The following is a 13,152-nucleotide window of genomic DNA, read 5'->3' on the forward strand; positions in this document are numbered from 1 at the left end:
CCACAACACACACACACAAGCAAGCACGAGCAATTCCAGGCACTTTGTGTAGCTAGACCAGTTAATTAAACAACTGTTAATGCAACTCACAAAGGTTTGTGTGGAGACAGCTTGTTCTGTGCTAGATTGCCTTAAATGGCCCCTTTCTTCTCGCTTCATAAGCCTATCCTGCTAGATATTTGGAGCTGCATGCCAAAGCAAAGGGGGGCTGAGGACCTTGTTGGAAGCGGGATACGAAACAGCAGTCAGAAATTTGTTCTCCTGCCTCTGCGGTTACTAGGCCACAGTAGTTCGTGCCTGCCTCGTTCTAGGCAAGTAGTCTCCGCTTATACCTAGGACACAGTAGTTATCCGTGCCTTCACTCTAGCTTTATCTGCGCTCAGGCTTAGGCATAGTTCGCTGACCTCTCAGACTACTAGCACAGAGTTCGTCCTGCCTCTCGAGTACTAGGCACAGTTAATTCGTCCTTTCCTCCTCAGGCTTGTATAGGCCACGAGTAGTTGCGTCGCTGCCTCCTTCAGCTAGCTTGCATCGAGTAGTCGTCTCTGCTCTTCCGGGTTACTAGGCACATAGTTCGTCCTGCCTCTCGGTGGACTAGGCACAGTTAGTTCCGTCCTGCCTCTCGGGTTACTAGATACACATGTAGTAGGCGCTTTCCTCTGGCACTCTCGGAAAGGCTCCACTATAGCACAGTTAGTTGTCCTCGCCTCCTCGGTTACTCAGGCACGTAGTTCGTTCTCGTGGCCTTCGGGTTATAGGCAGCAGTAGTGTCCTGCCTTCGTGCGCGGTTACTATGCCGACAAAAGGTTCAGTTCCTTCGTTCTCTGCAGTATTCGTCCTCCGTCTCAGTTACTAGGCACAGTAACTAAACGTTCGTCCTGCCTCTCGGGTATAACTTAGGCACAGTAAGTTTCGTTCCTGAAAGCCTCTCGGATCGTTACTAGGCACAAGTGTTCGCTTCCTGCCTATCGGGTCTACCAGACCGCCTGATCTCGAAGTACTAGCACGGGGGGTGGGGGGGGGCTTTAAACCGCCTTTTGTACTATTTGACCAGTCTCGGCGCCACACACAGAAATCGTGTACTCACCAAGGTACTGCGCACCATATCTTCCCGTATACAGGAGACCACAAGAGTACAAATTTTGCTAATGCGCAAAACATTGAAGGAGACGTTGATCTTCACTTAATTGGATATGTCCGATTGAAATCTGTGGAATATATTGGTTTTAACAGAATGTTACTTAACCAAGTGTCACCACTCTCTGAGCTTATTTGTTGTTTAGACATCCTATGACGGAAATTGTTGGCACACAGACCAGAGCGTTGGACATTAAATATTTACTTGTCTCCCATTTCTAAGTGAGCTTATGCTTACTACGTATTCACTGGCACGCAGGGGGGGAGGCAAGAGAGGTTTAAAAGCAGGAACCATTCTCCCCCCGCAGAAGCTGTTTGTCTATGTGAGATTGCATGGCGTTCGTGTGTGTACCTCAATTTTAATGGCCATTGGAGCACCCGCCTAACATCTTCCAAAGCACCCTGGGGTCTAGGAAGGAGTCCTGCACCAAACACTAGTTCCGCCTAACTCCAGTTGCAGATGTTGAATGCCTCATCACCCAGGGGTCCTCAATCACTGTCCCACATACATCTTTTTTATCATCCGCACCCCAACCCTTACGCTATCTAGAGGTCATGAGTTCACTGGCAAAGGACGCGCTCCGAAACAAAGCACGGACCACTTTTCCCAAAGCTCAATACGCCGCAATGGATGGGATTTTGAGGTGGTGGTATGATGATCGTGTACAATCCATAAAAATACACTCGTTCAAGAAATGGAAGCAATTCGCTTGTGTGTGTGTGTGTGTGTGTGTGTGTGTGTGTGTGTGTGTGTGTGTGTGTGTGTGTGTGTGTAAAAATATAAATCCTTGCCTTTTCTTTTTGAAAACGTGTTGTTTGCTTTTGCTGCTGACAAGTAGTCAAAAAACTCAATTTACAAAGCGCAGAGCGAGAAAGACACATTTGAAGTTTGGCGAGATATCACTTCCCCAATACCATCTAATTCCCCAATGACCACTGTCCTATACACTGACAGGACAAAACATTAAGAACACCTGCTCTTTCCATGACAGACTCACAAGGTGAATTCAGGTGAAAGATATTATCCCTTACTGATGTCACTTGTTAAATCCACTTCAAATCAGTGTAGATGAAGGGGAGGAGACATGTTAAAGAAGGATTTTTAAGCCTGGAGATAATTGAGACATGGATTGTGTATGTGTGCCATTCGGAGGGTGAATGGGCAAGACAAAATAATGAAGTGCCTTTGAACGGGGTATGGTAGTAGGTTCCAGGCACACCGGTTGGAGTGTGTCAAAAACTGTAACGCTACTAGGATTTTCACGCTCAACAGTTTCCCGTGTGTATCAAGAATGGTCCACCACCCAAAGAACATCCAGCCAACTTGACAACTGTGGGAAGCATTGAGTCAACATGGGCCAGCATCCCTGTGAAACGCTTTCGACACCTTGTAGAGCCCGTGCCCTGACGAATTGAGGCTGTTCAGAGGGCAAAAGTGGGTGCAACTCAATGTTTTGTACACTCAGTGTAAATAAGAGTGCATCTCCGGATTCACCTCAGATAGTAATTTGGGCATGGTACAGTCACTTACAGAAAATACACACTGCCACAAAAATATGTTCAGCAGACAACTTGGAAGCACACAGGTGCAGGTACAGAGTAAGGCAGAGGAAACATGTTCATTCCTCACAAAAATAAACAAGAACATATCTATTCTATAGTATTCTATTACTATAAAACAGAGAGGTCACAGTTCAAATGGTGGTTCTTACCACGGCAGCGAAGTAGATGGCCATCAGGGGGTGTGAAGCCAGGAAGAAGTCATAGAGCCTGAGAATGTGACGGAACTCAGACAGGACGTGGCCGTACCATGTGATGAGCCAGCTCAGAGCAAAGATGGTGCCCACCTCGGCCCTGCAGCAAAACACATGAAGTCGAGGCAGTTATAATTTTTTTGATAATGTGATAGGCTAGAGGTATGCTATATATACACACACAAACATACGTGGACACCCATTCAAATTAGTCGATTTGGCTATTTCAGCCACACCCATTGCTGACCGGTGTATAAAATCGAGCACCCAGTCATGCAATCTCCATAGACAAACATTGGCAGTAGAATGGCCTTACTGAAGAGCTCAGTGACTTTCAACGTAGCACCATCATAGGATGCCACCTTTCCAACTAGTCAGTTCGTCAAATTTCTGCCCTGCTAGAGCTGCCCTGGTCAATTGTAAGGGCTGTTATTGTAAAGTGGAACCGTCTAACCGAGTGCTGAAGCGCGTAGCACGTAAAAGTAATCTGTCCTCGGTTGCAACACTCACTACCGAGTTCACAACTGCCTCTGGAAGCAACGTCAGCACAAGAACTGTTCGTCGGGAGCTTCATGGAAAGGGTTTCCATGGCCGAGCTGCCACACACAAGCCTAAGATAACCATGTGCAATGCCAAGCGTCGGCTGGAGTGATGTAAAGCTCGACCGCCATTGGACTCTGGAGCAGTGGAAACGCGTTGTCTGGAGTGATGAATCATACTTCATCATCTGGCAGTCCGACGGACAAATCTGTGTTTGGTGGATGCCAGGAGAACGCTACCTGCCCCAATGCATAGTGCCAAATGTAAAGTTTGGTGGAGGAGGATTAATGATCTGGGGCTGTTTTTCATGTTTCGGGCTAGGCCCCTTAGTTCTAGTGAAGGGAAATCTTAACACTACAACATACAATGACATTCTAGACGATTCTGTGCTTCCAACATTGTGGCAACAGTTTGGGGAAGGCCCTTTCCTGTTTCAGCATGACATTGCCCCTGTGCACAAAGCGAGGTCCATACAGAAATGGCTTGTCGAGATCAGTATGGAAGAACTTCACTGGCCAGCAGAGCCCTGACCTCAACCCCATTCCTGCAGCAATGTCCCAACATCTAGTGGAAAGCCTTCCCAGAAGAGTGGAGGCTGTTATAGCAGCAAAAGGAGGGTCCAACTCCATATTAATGCCCATGATTTTGGAATTAGATGTTTGACGAGCAGGTGTCCACATACTTTTTTGGTCATGTAGTGTGGTCATGTAGTGTGGTCATGTAGTGTAGTTAAAGGTAGAGGAAAGATGGAGGAGAGAGTGTGCTGAAATAGCAGTGGGCCGGATTCCAACCCTTGCTGAAGTGATATTTTCCGGAGGCAGCGGCTTCGAACGCCAGACCAGCCTAGGCCATGTGAACAAGTCAAGTGAATTCAAAGTACATCGTCACAGAGTCTCAATACACTTTACAAGAGGGAACAAACAGCAACAACATCGCTCAACCTCTCATTATGAAAAGCAACAGCAACATCAACAGCTAATTTGTACACTGGCTAATTAAAAAACACCAGTTGAAGTCTCACTAGCTGATGTAACAGGAGGTTGGGGATGATGGGTTTGTGGTAATGGCTGGAGCGGAATTACTGGAATGGTATGGAATACTTTCCATGTGTTTGATGCCATTCCATATGTTCTGTTGCAACATTATTATGAGTTGTCCTTCCCTCAGCAGCCTCCACTGGTTGACAGCCCAGCACTTATCCTGTATTTGCCTCCAAAGTGGGGATGGATGTCTTAGTGAAATGTGTAAATTAAACAAAGGCTACGTCCCACAGGGCTATGGTCAAAAGTAGCACTATATAGGAAATGGTTTCCATGGAAATAGGGTGCCATTTGAGACGCACCCACAAGTTATGCCGATGCCAGCTTCTGTGAGTAAGGACGGTCACACACTGATGATGTAATTATAGACTACAGAGAGCCCAGTCCTAAAGGCAAGGCATTAGGCATGGTTCACTACAGAAGCCCTTTGGACTGCAGTTCTTAATGCAGCTCTATTTTAGGAGCCAAAAATGGCTCTTGGGTGATTGCACGCCAGCGGGAGCTGAAAAATATTTTGGTATCTCAGATTGTTCTGGCAATTCTCACATAGGAACTTCATGCTTTTTACTTTTTAATGTCTTAAAATGAACAAATTCAAAAAGGGTAGATATATTTGTAATGTTGAATAAATGTGTGATATGTTTTATTTCAGAATCTAGACATACTCCATATTGTATAGCACACTATAAGGAGGATAATGACAGCAAGATGTTGTCTATATCATGTACGGTTCACAGATCATAGGGTCTTACATGACAAATCTAAAAAAAGGGCTTAAAATGTCTGCTTTTTCTCAGAAATGGTTGGTGATAGAAAATGTAAAAAGCATTTCAAAACGTCCTTCCTCTCAATGAAGTTTATTATGTGAAAATTGCCAGAACAATCGGAGATACCCCCAAAAAATTCTGCTAGCGTGGAATGATCTGAGTTGTTATTTCTGGGCTTGGCAGGAGAACAACTCATTGTACTCTTGAGTGTCGCTCATTTAAATCCCCTGTGTCTAACATCCATAAGCAGTCCTATAGCCAACTGAACATTTAGGACGGAAACCACAACAGCAACAATCATTGCGTTGTCAAATGTCTTGCCTCTATAAACCTTTCATTTTGTTAAAATTAAGTAACGCCTACTTATAAACACTAGGCTAAAGAACTGTTCTAGCATCAAATACTTCTTCAGGTAGCCTAAAAGCAGTGGCAGCAGGGCCAGACAGAGCACACCAAACCTGTGGGCTTCGGTCTCAAATAGTACCCTATTTTCTAGGTAGGGCACTAGCCTACCATACTTTTGACCAGGACCCATAGAGCTCTGGTCAAAAGTAGTACACTATATAGGGAGATAGGGTGCAATCTGGGATGCAGCCTTCTGCTCGTGGCCCTACGCTAGGCTACAGTGACCAGAACAGAGACAACAGGTTAGAAACCTCCCTCCCGCCAGCCCGTGTCCCAAGATGCACCCTTATTCAATATTTATCACTAGATCCTCCTATTCTCTACATTTTACATGGAGCCACTATCAAAAATAACTTTATTTTCTATCAGGGCCTGGGGACGCTCTGCACGCAACAAAGAGGGAGGGAGGGAGTGAGTGAGTGAGAGAAAAACTCAACACTAGAGGTTTATGTGATACAGGTTACCCCATAAAATTCCAACGCAACACCCAGGACACAAATAAGACGAGGACAATATCAAGTACTGTGGTAGTGTGTGTTAGTACACCACACACTGTGGTTTTAAAGAGGGTTACAGGCACACTTTGACTAGCATTCAAATAAAACACAGCTTTAGGTTGAGTCAAAACATTGATCCTTATCTGCTGCGTTACATTTCCTCTGAGCTGGATGAAAAATATGTCTAGCGTGCGAAAACAAAAGTCCTCAACCATAGCTCATAGCGACTTGCCAGCACAACAATCATATTGACGTTGAAAAAACCTTAAGATGGTTGACAATCAAGACGTGACATTGACAGAACACAGTGACAGCACAGTGGAAGGCGGTGGAATCCTTTGACTTGCTGACAGCTAGCTGTGGAGACAGGAAACCAGGGCCCGTTCTTAAGTCAGTCTTTCCAATTAAATCCCACCATGCTATACGTTCTTGTCAGACCATCAATTATACAAACACATCAAATAAATAAGAAATCCAGTCTTTTCTCATTCTCTAGCCCTCTGTTCTGTTGTCTCATAATAACTACACACACTGATGGCAAGGCAGGTAGAGACATATTGATTTTACTCGATCCTATTGATTACTTCTATCTCTCTCAGTTTGACTCGATTGTAATTAATATCCTGGCTGCGACAACCTGCCTTTCCAAGACAAAAATGTACACTCTACTGCCCCCATCAGGAGAGAAGAGTGGGAAGCATGGCCGTTATTCATAAAGCATCTCAGAGTAGGAGTGCTGATCTAGGATCAGTTTTGCTTTTTGGATAATAATGAATACAATTACATGGACATGGGAGAACTGATCCTAGACCAGTATTCTACTTTGAGAGCCTTCATGAATATGGGCACCGATCATTAGGTCGCAACTGCAAATATAAAAAAACATTTTGCTGATAGAAAATATATTTTCACAAGGCAAAACATCTGAGAGTTTGTTCTTTAACACATAATAAAACAAAATACATTCCACTGGTATCAACTGAAAAAAACGTCAAAACTTTAGCTCATGAATCCGAGTTTGAAGTTGGGGAAAACTGGTAGAATTACTTCAAAGTGAACATGTATTCCTTGCAGCCTTGCCTCGCTTGTCATCTACCATTCAAACCTGCTATCTGATCTTTTCTCAAAATCTGGGAAACTGGATTTCCAATTTCCCTAAAGGACACAAGTAAACACATACACACATTTTTTAAATAAATAAATAAAAATATATATCCAGTCAAAAGTTTTAGAACACCTACTCATTCAAGGGTTTTTCTTCATGTTTACATTGTAGAATAATAGTGTAGACATCAAAACTATGAAATATCACATATGGAATCATGTAGTAACCAAAAAAAAGTGTTAAACAAATCAAAATATATTTTATATTTGAGATTCTTCAAATAGCCACCCTTTGCCTTGATGACAGCTTTGCACACTCTTGGCATTCTCTCAACCAGCTTCACCTGGAATGCTTTTCGAACAGTCTTGAAGGAGTTCCCATATATGCTGAGCACTTGTTGGCTGCTTTTCCTTCACTCTGCGGTCCGACTCATTCCAAACTATCTCAATTTAGTTGAGGTAAGGGGGATCGTGGAGGCCAGGTCATCTGATGCAGCACTCCATCACTCTCCTTCTTGGTAAAATAGCCCTTACACAGCCTGGAGGTGTGTTGGGTCATTGTCCTGTTGAAAAATAAATGATAGTCCCACAAAGCCCAAACCAGATGGGATGACGTATCGCTGCAGAATGCTGTGGTAGCCATGCTGGTTAAGTGTGCCTTGAATTCTAAATAAATCACAGACAGTGTCACCAGTAAAGCACCCCCACACCATAACACCTTCTCCTCCATGCTTTACAGTGGGAAATACACATGTGGAGATCATCCGTTCACCCACACCGCGTCTCAGAAAAGACATGGCAAAAATCTCCAATTTGGACTCCTTAGAGCAAAGGACAAATTTCCACCGGTCTAATGTCCAATGCTTGTGTTTCTTGGCCCAAACAAGTCTTTTCTTCTTATTGGTGTCCTCTAGTAGTGGTTTCTTTGCAGCAATTCAACCATGAAGGCCTGATTCACAGTCTCCTCTGAACAGTTGATGTTGAGATGTGTCTTATTTGAACTCTGTGAAGCATTTATTTGGGCTATAATTTCTGAGGCTGGTAACTAATGAACTTATCCTCTGCAGCAGAGGTAACTCTGGGTCTTCCTTTCCTGTGGTGGTCCTCATTAGAGCCAGTTTCATCATAGCGCTTGATGGTTTTTGCGACTACACTTAAAGAAACTTTCAAAGTTCTTGAAATGTTGCGTATTGACTGACCTTCATGTCTTAAAGCTGTGATGGACTGTCATTTCTCTTTGCTTATTTGAGCTGTTCTTGCCATAATATGGACTTGGTATTTGACCTAATAGGGCTATCTTCTGTAATTGTGAAATTCCACAAATTAACTTTTAACAAGGCACACCTGTTAATTGAAATGCATTCCAGGTGACTATCTCATGAAGCTGGTTGAGAAAACGCCAAGAGTGTGCAAGGCTGTCATCCAGGCAAAGGCTGGCTACTTGAAGAATCTCAAATATAAAATATATTTTGATTTGTTTAACACTTTTTGGGTTACTACATGATTCCATATGTGTTATTTCATAGTTTTGATGTCTTTACTATTATATTACAATGTAGAAAATAGTAAAAATAAAGAAAAACCCTTGAATGAGCAGGTGTTCTAAAACGTTTGACCGGTAGTGTATATACAGTGTTCAATACAAGTATTGAATACACTGCCGATTTTGCAAATTAATTACTTAAAAATCATACAATGTGATTTTCTGGATTTTTGTTTTAGATTCCGTCTCTCACAGTTGAAGTGTACCTATAATAAAAATTACAGACCTCTACATGCTTTATAAGTAGGAAAACCTGCAAAATCGGCAGTGTATCAAATACTTGTTCTCCCCACTGTATATATATATTTTTTACTGTCACATACACCAGATAGGTTTCACCCAACCTCTGATGTGTGGATATTTATTTATTTATTTGTATTTATTTAACCTTTATTTAACTAGGCAAGTCAGTTATGAACAAATTCTTATTAACAATGACGGCCTACCAAAAGGCAAAAGGCCTTCTGTGGGGATGGGAGGTGGGATTAAAAATACAATTAAAATTAAAAATAAATTAAATATAAACACAGGACAAAACACACATCACGACGAGAGAGACAACACTACATAAAGCGATACCTAAGACAACAACAAAGCAAGGCAATAACTCATGACCTGACCCACCTACTGAGATGTGCCTTTTGTTTAGTAAATCAGATGATACTATGAGGTGCTAGGGAGGCTGGATTGGGTCTTCAACTCTTGTAACAAATCCACACCAAAAAAAACTAAGAATTACCTCAGCATAAATTCATGTAGCTGTGGATCAACTTGCTCCAGTATTGGCATTAGGTAGTTCAGTATGTGCTTGGTGCTGTCCATGGTAGGATCCATGAAATCCCTGCAGGAGCATGTGGCCATGATGGACACAGAGAAGGGAAGCCATCTTTGTTGTGTTAAAATGTTAAAACAAGGGGTATAATACGAGAACAGGGTCGCAATATTATTTGAAATCTTTCAAATACTTGACAAATAAAAATTAAATAATGTTGCATGCGTCGTAAAACAACAGACTAACAGTAAAAATCTGTGTTTGATTGAGCTTGCCTGGCGCAATGAAACCAATGGAATAGTCTGAAAATTGCCACGCCCACCCATCTGGCACTACAGTCAGGCTCAAGCAAAATCTCACAGTTGTTGAAAGATTTCAAATACTATTTCAACTCAGGCCTGGGCCGTTATTTATTCATAAAGTGTCTCATAGTAAGTGTCATAATATAGGATCAGATTTACCTATAATAATGAATAACATTATACTGTACATGGGCAGGGAAGGACCTGATCTGATCCTAGATCAGTAACAACAGCAATAATCCTCATATCTACCTGAGGTGGTGATTGGAAAGGGTCTCCACCATGGCAATGGCCATGCGCTCTCCAACCACCAGTAGGAAGGTGACCACGATGTCATGGTAACCCTGGTAGTAGTGTAACGCAGGGTTCTTCTGTAGGACAACCAGGATGATGTCGATCAGCTGTTCCTGTAGTACCTGCCTCTCGTCCACACGCATGCCTGGGGAGAGGGAAAGAAAACATGGCTGTATCTCAATACCGACTGGGGAGAAGAAGAAAACGTGGCTGTATCTCAATACCGACTGGGGAGAAGAAGAAAACGTGGCTGTGTCTCAATACTGCTGGGGAGAGGGGAAGAAAACATGGCTGTATCTCAATACTTCAGAAAAAAATAGGTAGCAGCAAACTCTATCACTCTGATTCAATCCATATATTAACAACCAACGTCTAGGCAGCAAACTGCAATCACTAGAACTTCAGATACTTGTCTCAACCTCAGTGTCTCCATACCTGTCAACAGTTTGCTTTCATCTTTTAATTAACTTCAAGAACACTAGACACTGATACAAGCAGCCCATCTCTGGTAGACACAAGGACTGGATTTAAGTCTGTTTCCATCATATTGGTTTTAGTTTTATTAATCAAGTCTCCTTCAATCAGTGGTCATTGAAGAAAATGAAGAAATGAAGAAAAGGAAATAAGGAAATGCTTATGGAAGCCACTGAATAACAGTATTGAGATGCCCCCCCCAGTAAGGCCCTGAGTTAACTGACAAAGGGAGGAGACCATGAAGTATCAGCTGACCCCTGATCAGATCAAATGCACATACAGTGAGTGAGTAACTTCCATTCTATTTCATTCAATGGCAGCGAGTAAGTTACCTCTACTCTAATGTATTACATTCTATTGTATTCTATGTCAGGCACAGTGAGTGACTTACCTCTTGGGAAACGTTTCATGGACCTCCTGACATCAAGGAGCACCTGGTTGAAGTCCTTGTGGTTCTCTCGGATATCCTTGGCTGGAATCAAAACACAACTGCTTGGTGTCCACTCCCCTCCCAACCCTTGGTTTCAGTTGAACATACAATATTCATCAATGCTACTGCCAAAGGCCTTGAATGTTGACTGTGGGCTATTTACGTTCCTTTGTTGCACAGTTTTGAGGACTAAGGATGAGTCAACGTTGATAGAAGCCACCTGAAGTTAATAGTGGGCTACATTCATTTAACATACATCAACGGACTATAGACAGCTAGATGCATGCTGACACAATGCAATGTACAACTTGGCTCACATGGCTGTAGACTACTAAGGCGTCATAGGGATAGTTTCTACAGCCATGTCTCAGGGCAATGGCCAACTGCAATAATGGGCATCCATATTCCTCACATGCAAACATCTCACTCACTTGGTTTAGCAGGCAAGTTGTACACATTGACGCTGAGCAGCTTGGGCCAGACTTTCCTCCTGATCTCGTCTGTTAGAAGGCCTCCCTCGCTGACGGCCGCACTCCGCAGGGTCTCAATGTCCACAGGGTCACAGTTCAGGGCCTGGTGGATCACCACCAGCTTCAGCTTTTTCCACGACTCGTGCTCTGTTTGACAACAGAAAATATGAATTGAGATCATACATGTCATTCTGATAGCAATACGGTCTTGACTGTGGTCACGGTTTGCTTGGATGATAACCCCAGTATTTCTTGAGTACCACTGCAAGCAACAGCTCTCGTCTATGCTGGTATGTTGAAATCACTTTTTGTTAATCAACTCCTTCGACATAATGCTATTTAATTTCAATATGGAAGTTAAAAGTGCTTGCTTTTCACACTTAATACTATGTTACTAATATGAAATGTAGTGCATATAGTTAGCAATAGTAAACCACCAATCGATTGCAATCTTGCTTTGTTTCAACTGCATGGGCAACTTTACTGACAGTAACTACTTTCACTTATGCAGGTCGACATGTTTTGATAAAGAATGAGTGATTATGAATTCTAGAATGTGCATTTGTATTGCCATTAAGAATTATGGTTCATATGGGTCAATCCCATCCAGGCTCTGCTCTGGGTCAATCGATGGTCACGGTGCTTTGTTGTTCCACGTAGCATGTCTGGCAGCTGGCCAGACGAGAGTGGACTCATACAGAGCTAGTTACATGAGAAGCTATGAATCTATTCAAGTATCTACTGTACAACTATTCTCACCATGTACTATATGGGTAGATTATCTGCAATTTGGTAATGATTTAGTACTGATTGATTAAGTTTACCTCCATGTTGCTGTGCATTTCCATTCCCATTCACCCGGGCTCCTGTACCTTGCTGGTGTTTCCTTCCCTTTTTCATATCCTGTTCAAATTAATAGAGCATAAACAGTACATATGTTGTGCTATCGGCACTTGCAGAAATAAATCCACCTTTAAAATAGTTTATCTAACGACAGAAAACAACAATTAAAACGAATTCAGAGCATGAGCTGTCATTTGTCAAACAGCTGTTCCTGTCCATCGGCACTTCTCCCAGGAAATCAACCGAAGCTTTTATTTTGAGGAGGGATTTATATTTTTATGTTATCTGATTGGTGAAAAAGGATCTCGTTCTAAAAATCTACGCATCTTATTGGCTCATTCACTGTCAATTGTAAATATATTAAGGCGGGCTCAAGGCATTTGTAGTTTTATGTTCTCACCGATTTCATCGTCTGGTAAGCAAATTCGTGGCTGTGAGTGGACTTTGAGTAAAAACGCATGTTTATTAATAATATTTCACATATTTTATAGGGCTTTTTTATAATGACTTAATCGAAAAGTATTAAAACGGTGCGCCACTTGGCAGCACAAAAATAACTTCAACTCCCGAAGTCCTTGTCGGTTCACTTCAGGACGACAGGAGCGAGCCCCATAGAATCTCATACAAACTATCGCTCCTCCTCAATCAACCGAATGTTGACGTTTACAACAGGGACTACAGCCCGCTCCTCTACAGCTTGCTGACAACACGGGCTGGACTTTCCAGCCGAGACTTGAGGGAGAAACGTCTAGTGCAATTCCAGCAAGATAAGGTTGAATG

The 13,152-nt window shown here is 42.7% G+C and overlaps 1 protein-coding gene across 1 annotated transcript in view; it reads right to left on the reverse strand.

The window, feature by feature from the left end:
- LOC111955425 (TBC1 domain family member 20) overlaps positions 1-12,598 on the reverse strand; it is a 23,105-nt gene extending 10,507 nt beyond the window's left edge. The window contains exons 1-6 of the mRNA XM_023975649.1: positions 12,354-12,598; positions 11,491-11,676; positions 11,021-11,101; positions 10,114-10,300; positions 9,527-9,628; positions 2,850-2,991 (exon numbers count right to left, since the gene is read on the reverse strand). Coding sequence (XP_023831417.1) covers positions 2,850-2,991; positions 9,527-9,628; positions 10,114-10,300; positions 11,021-11,101; positions 11,491-11,676; positions 12,354-12,429 — 774 coding nt within the window. The 5' untranslated portion in view covers positions 12,430-12,598. The remainder of the gene's footprint in view (positions 1-2,849; positions 2,992-9,526; positions 9,629-10,113; positions 10,301-11,020; positions 11,102-11,490; positions 11,677-12,353) is intronic.
- Between the last annotated feature and the right edge of the window lie 554 nt (positions 12,599-13,152).

The sequence above is a fragment of the Salvelinus sp. IW2-2015 genome, linkage group LG31, assembly GCF_002910315.2.
Source record: "Salvelinus sp. IW2-2015 linkage group LG31, ASM291031v2, whole genome shotgun sequence".
Classification (NCBI taxonomy): domain Eukaryota; kingdom Metazoa; phylum Chordata; class Actinopteri; order Salmoniformes; family Salmonidae; genus Salvelinus; species Salvelinus sp. IW2-2015.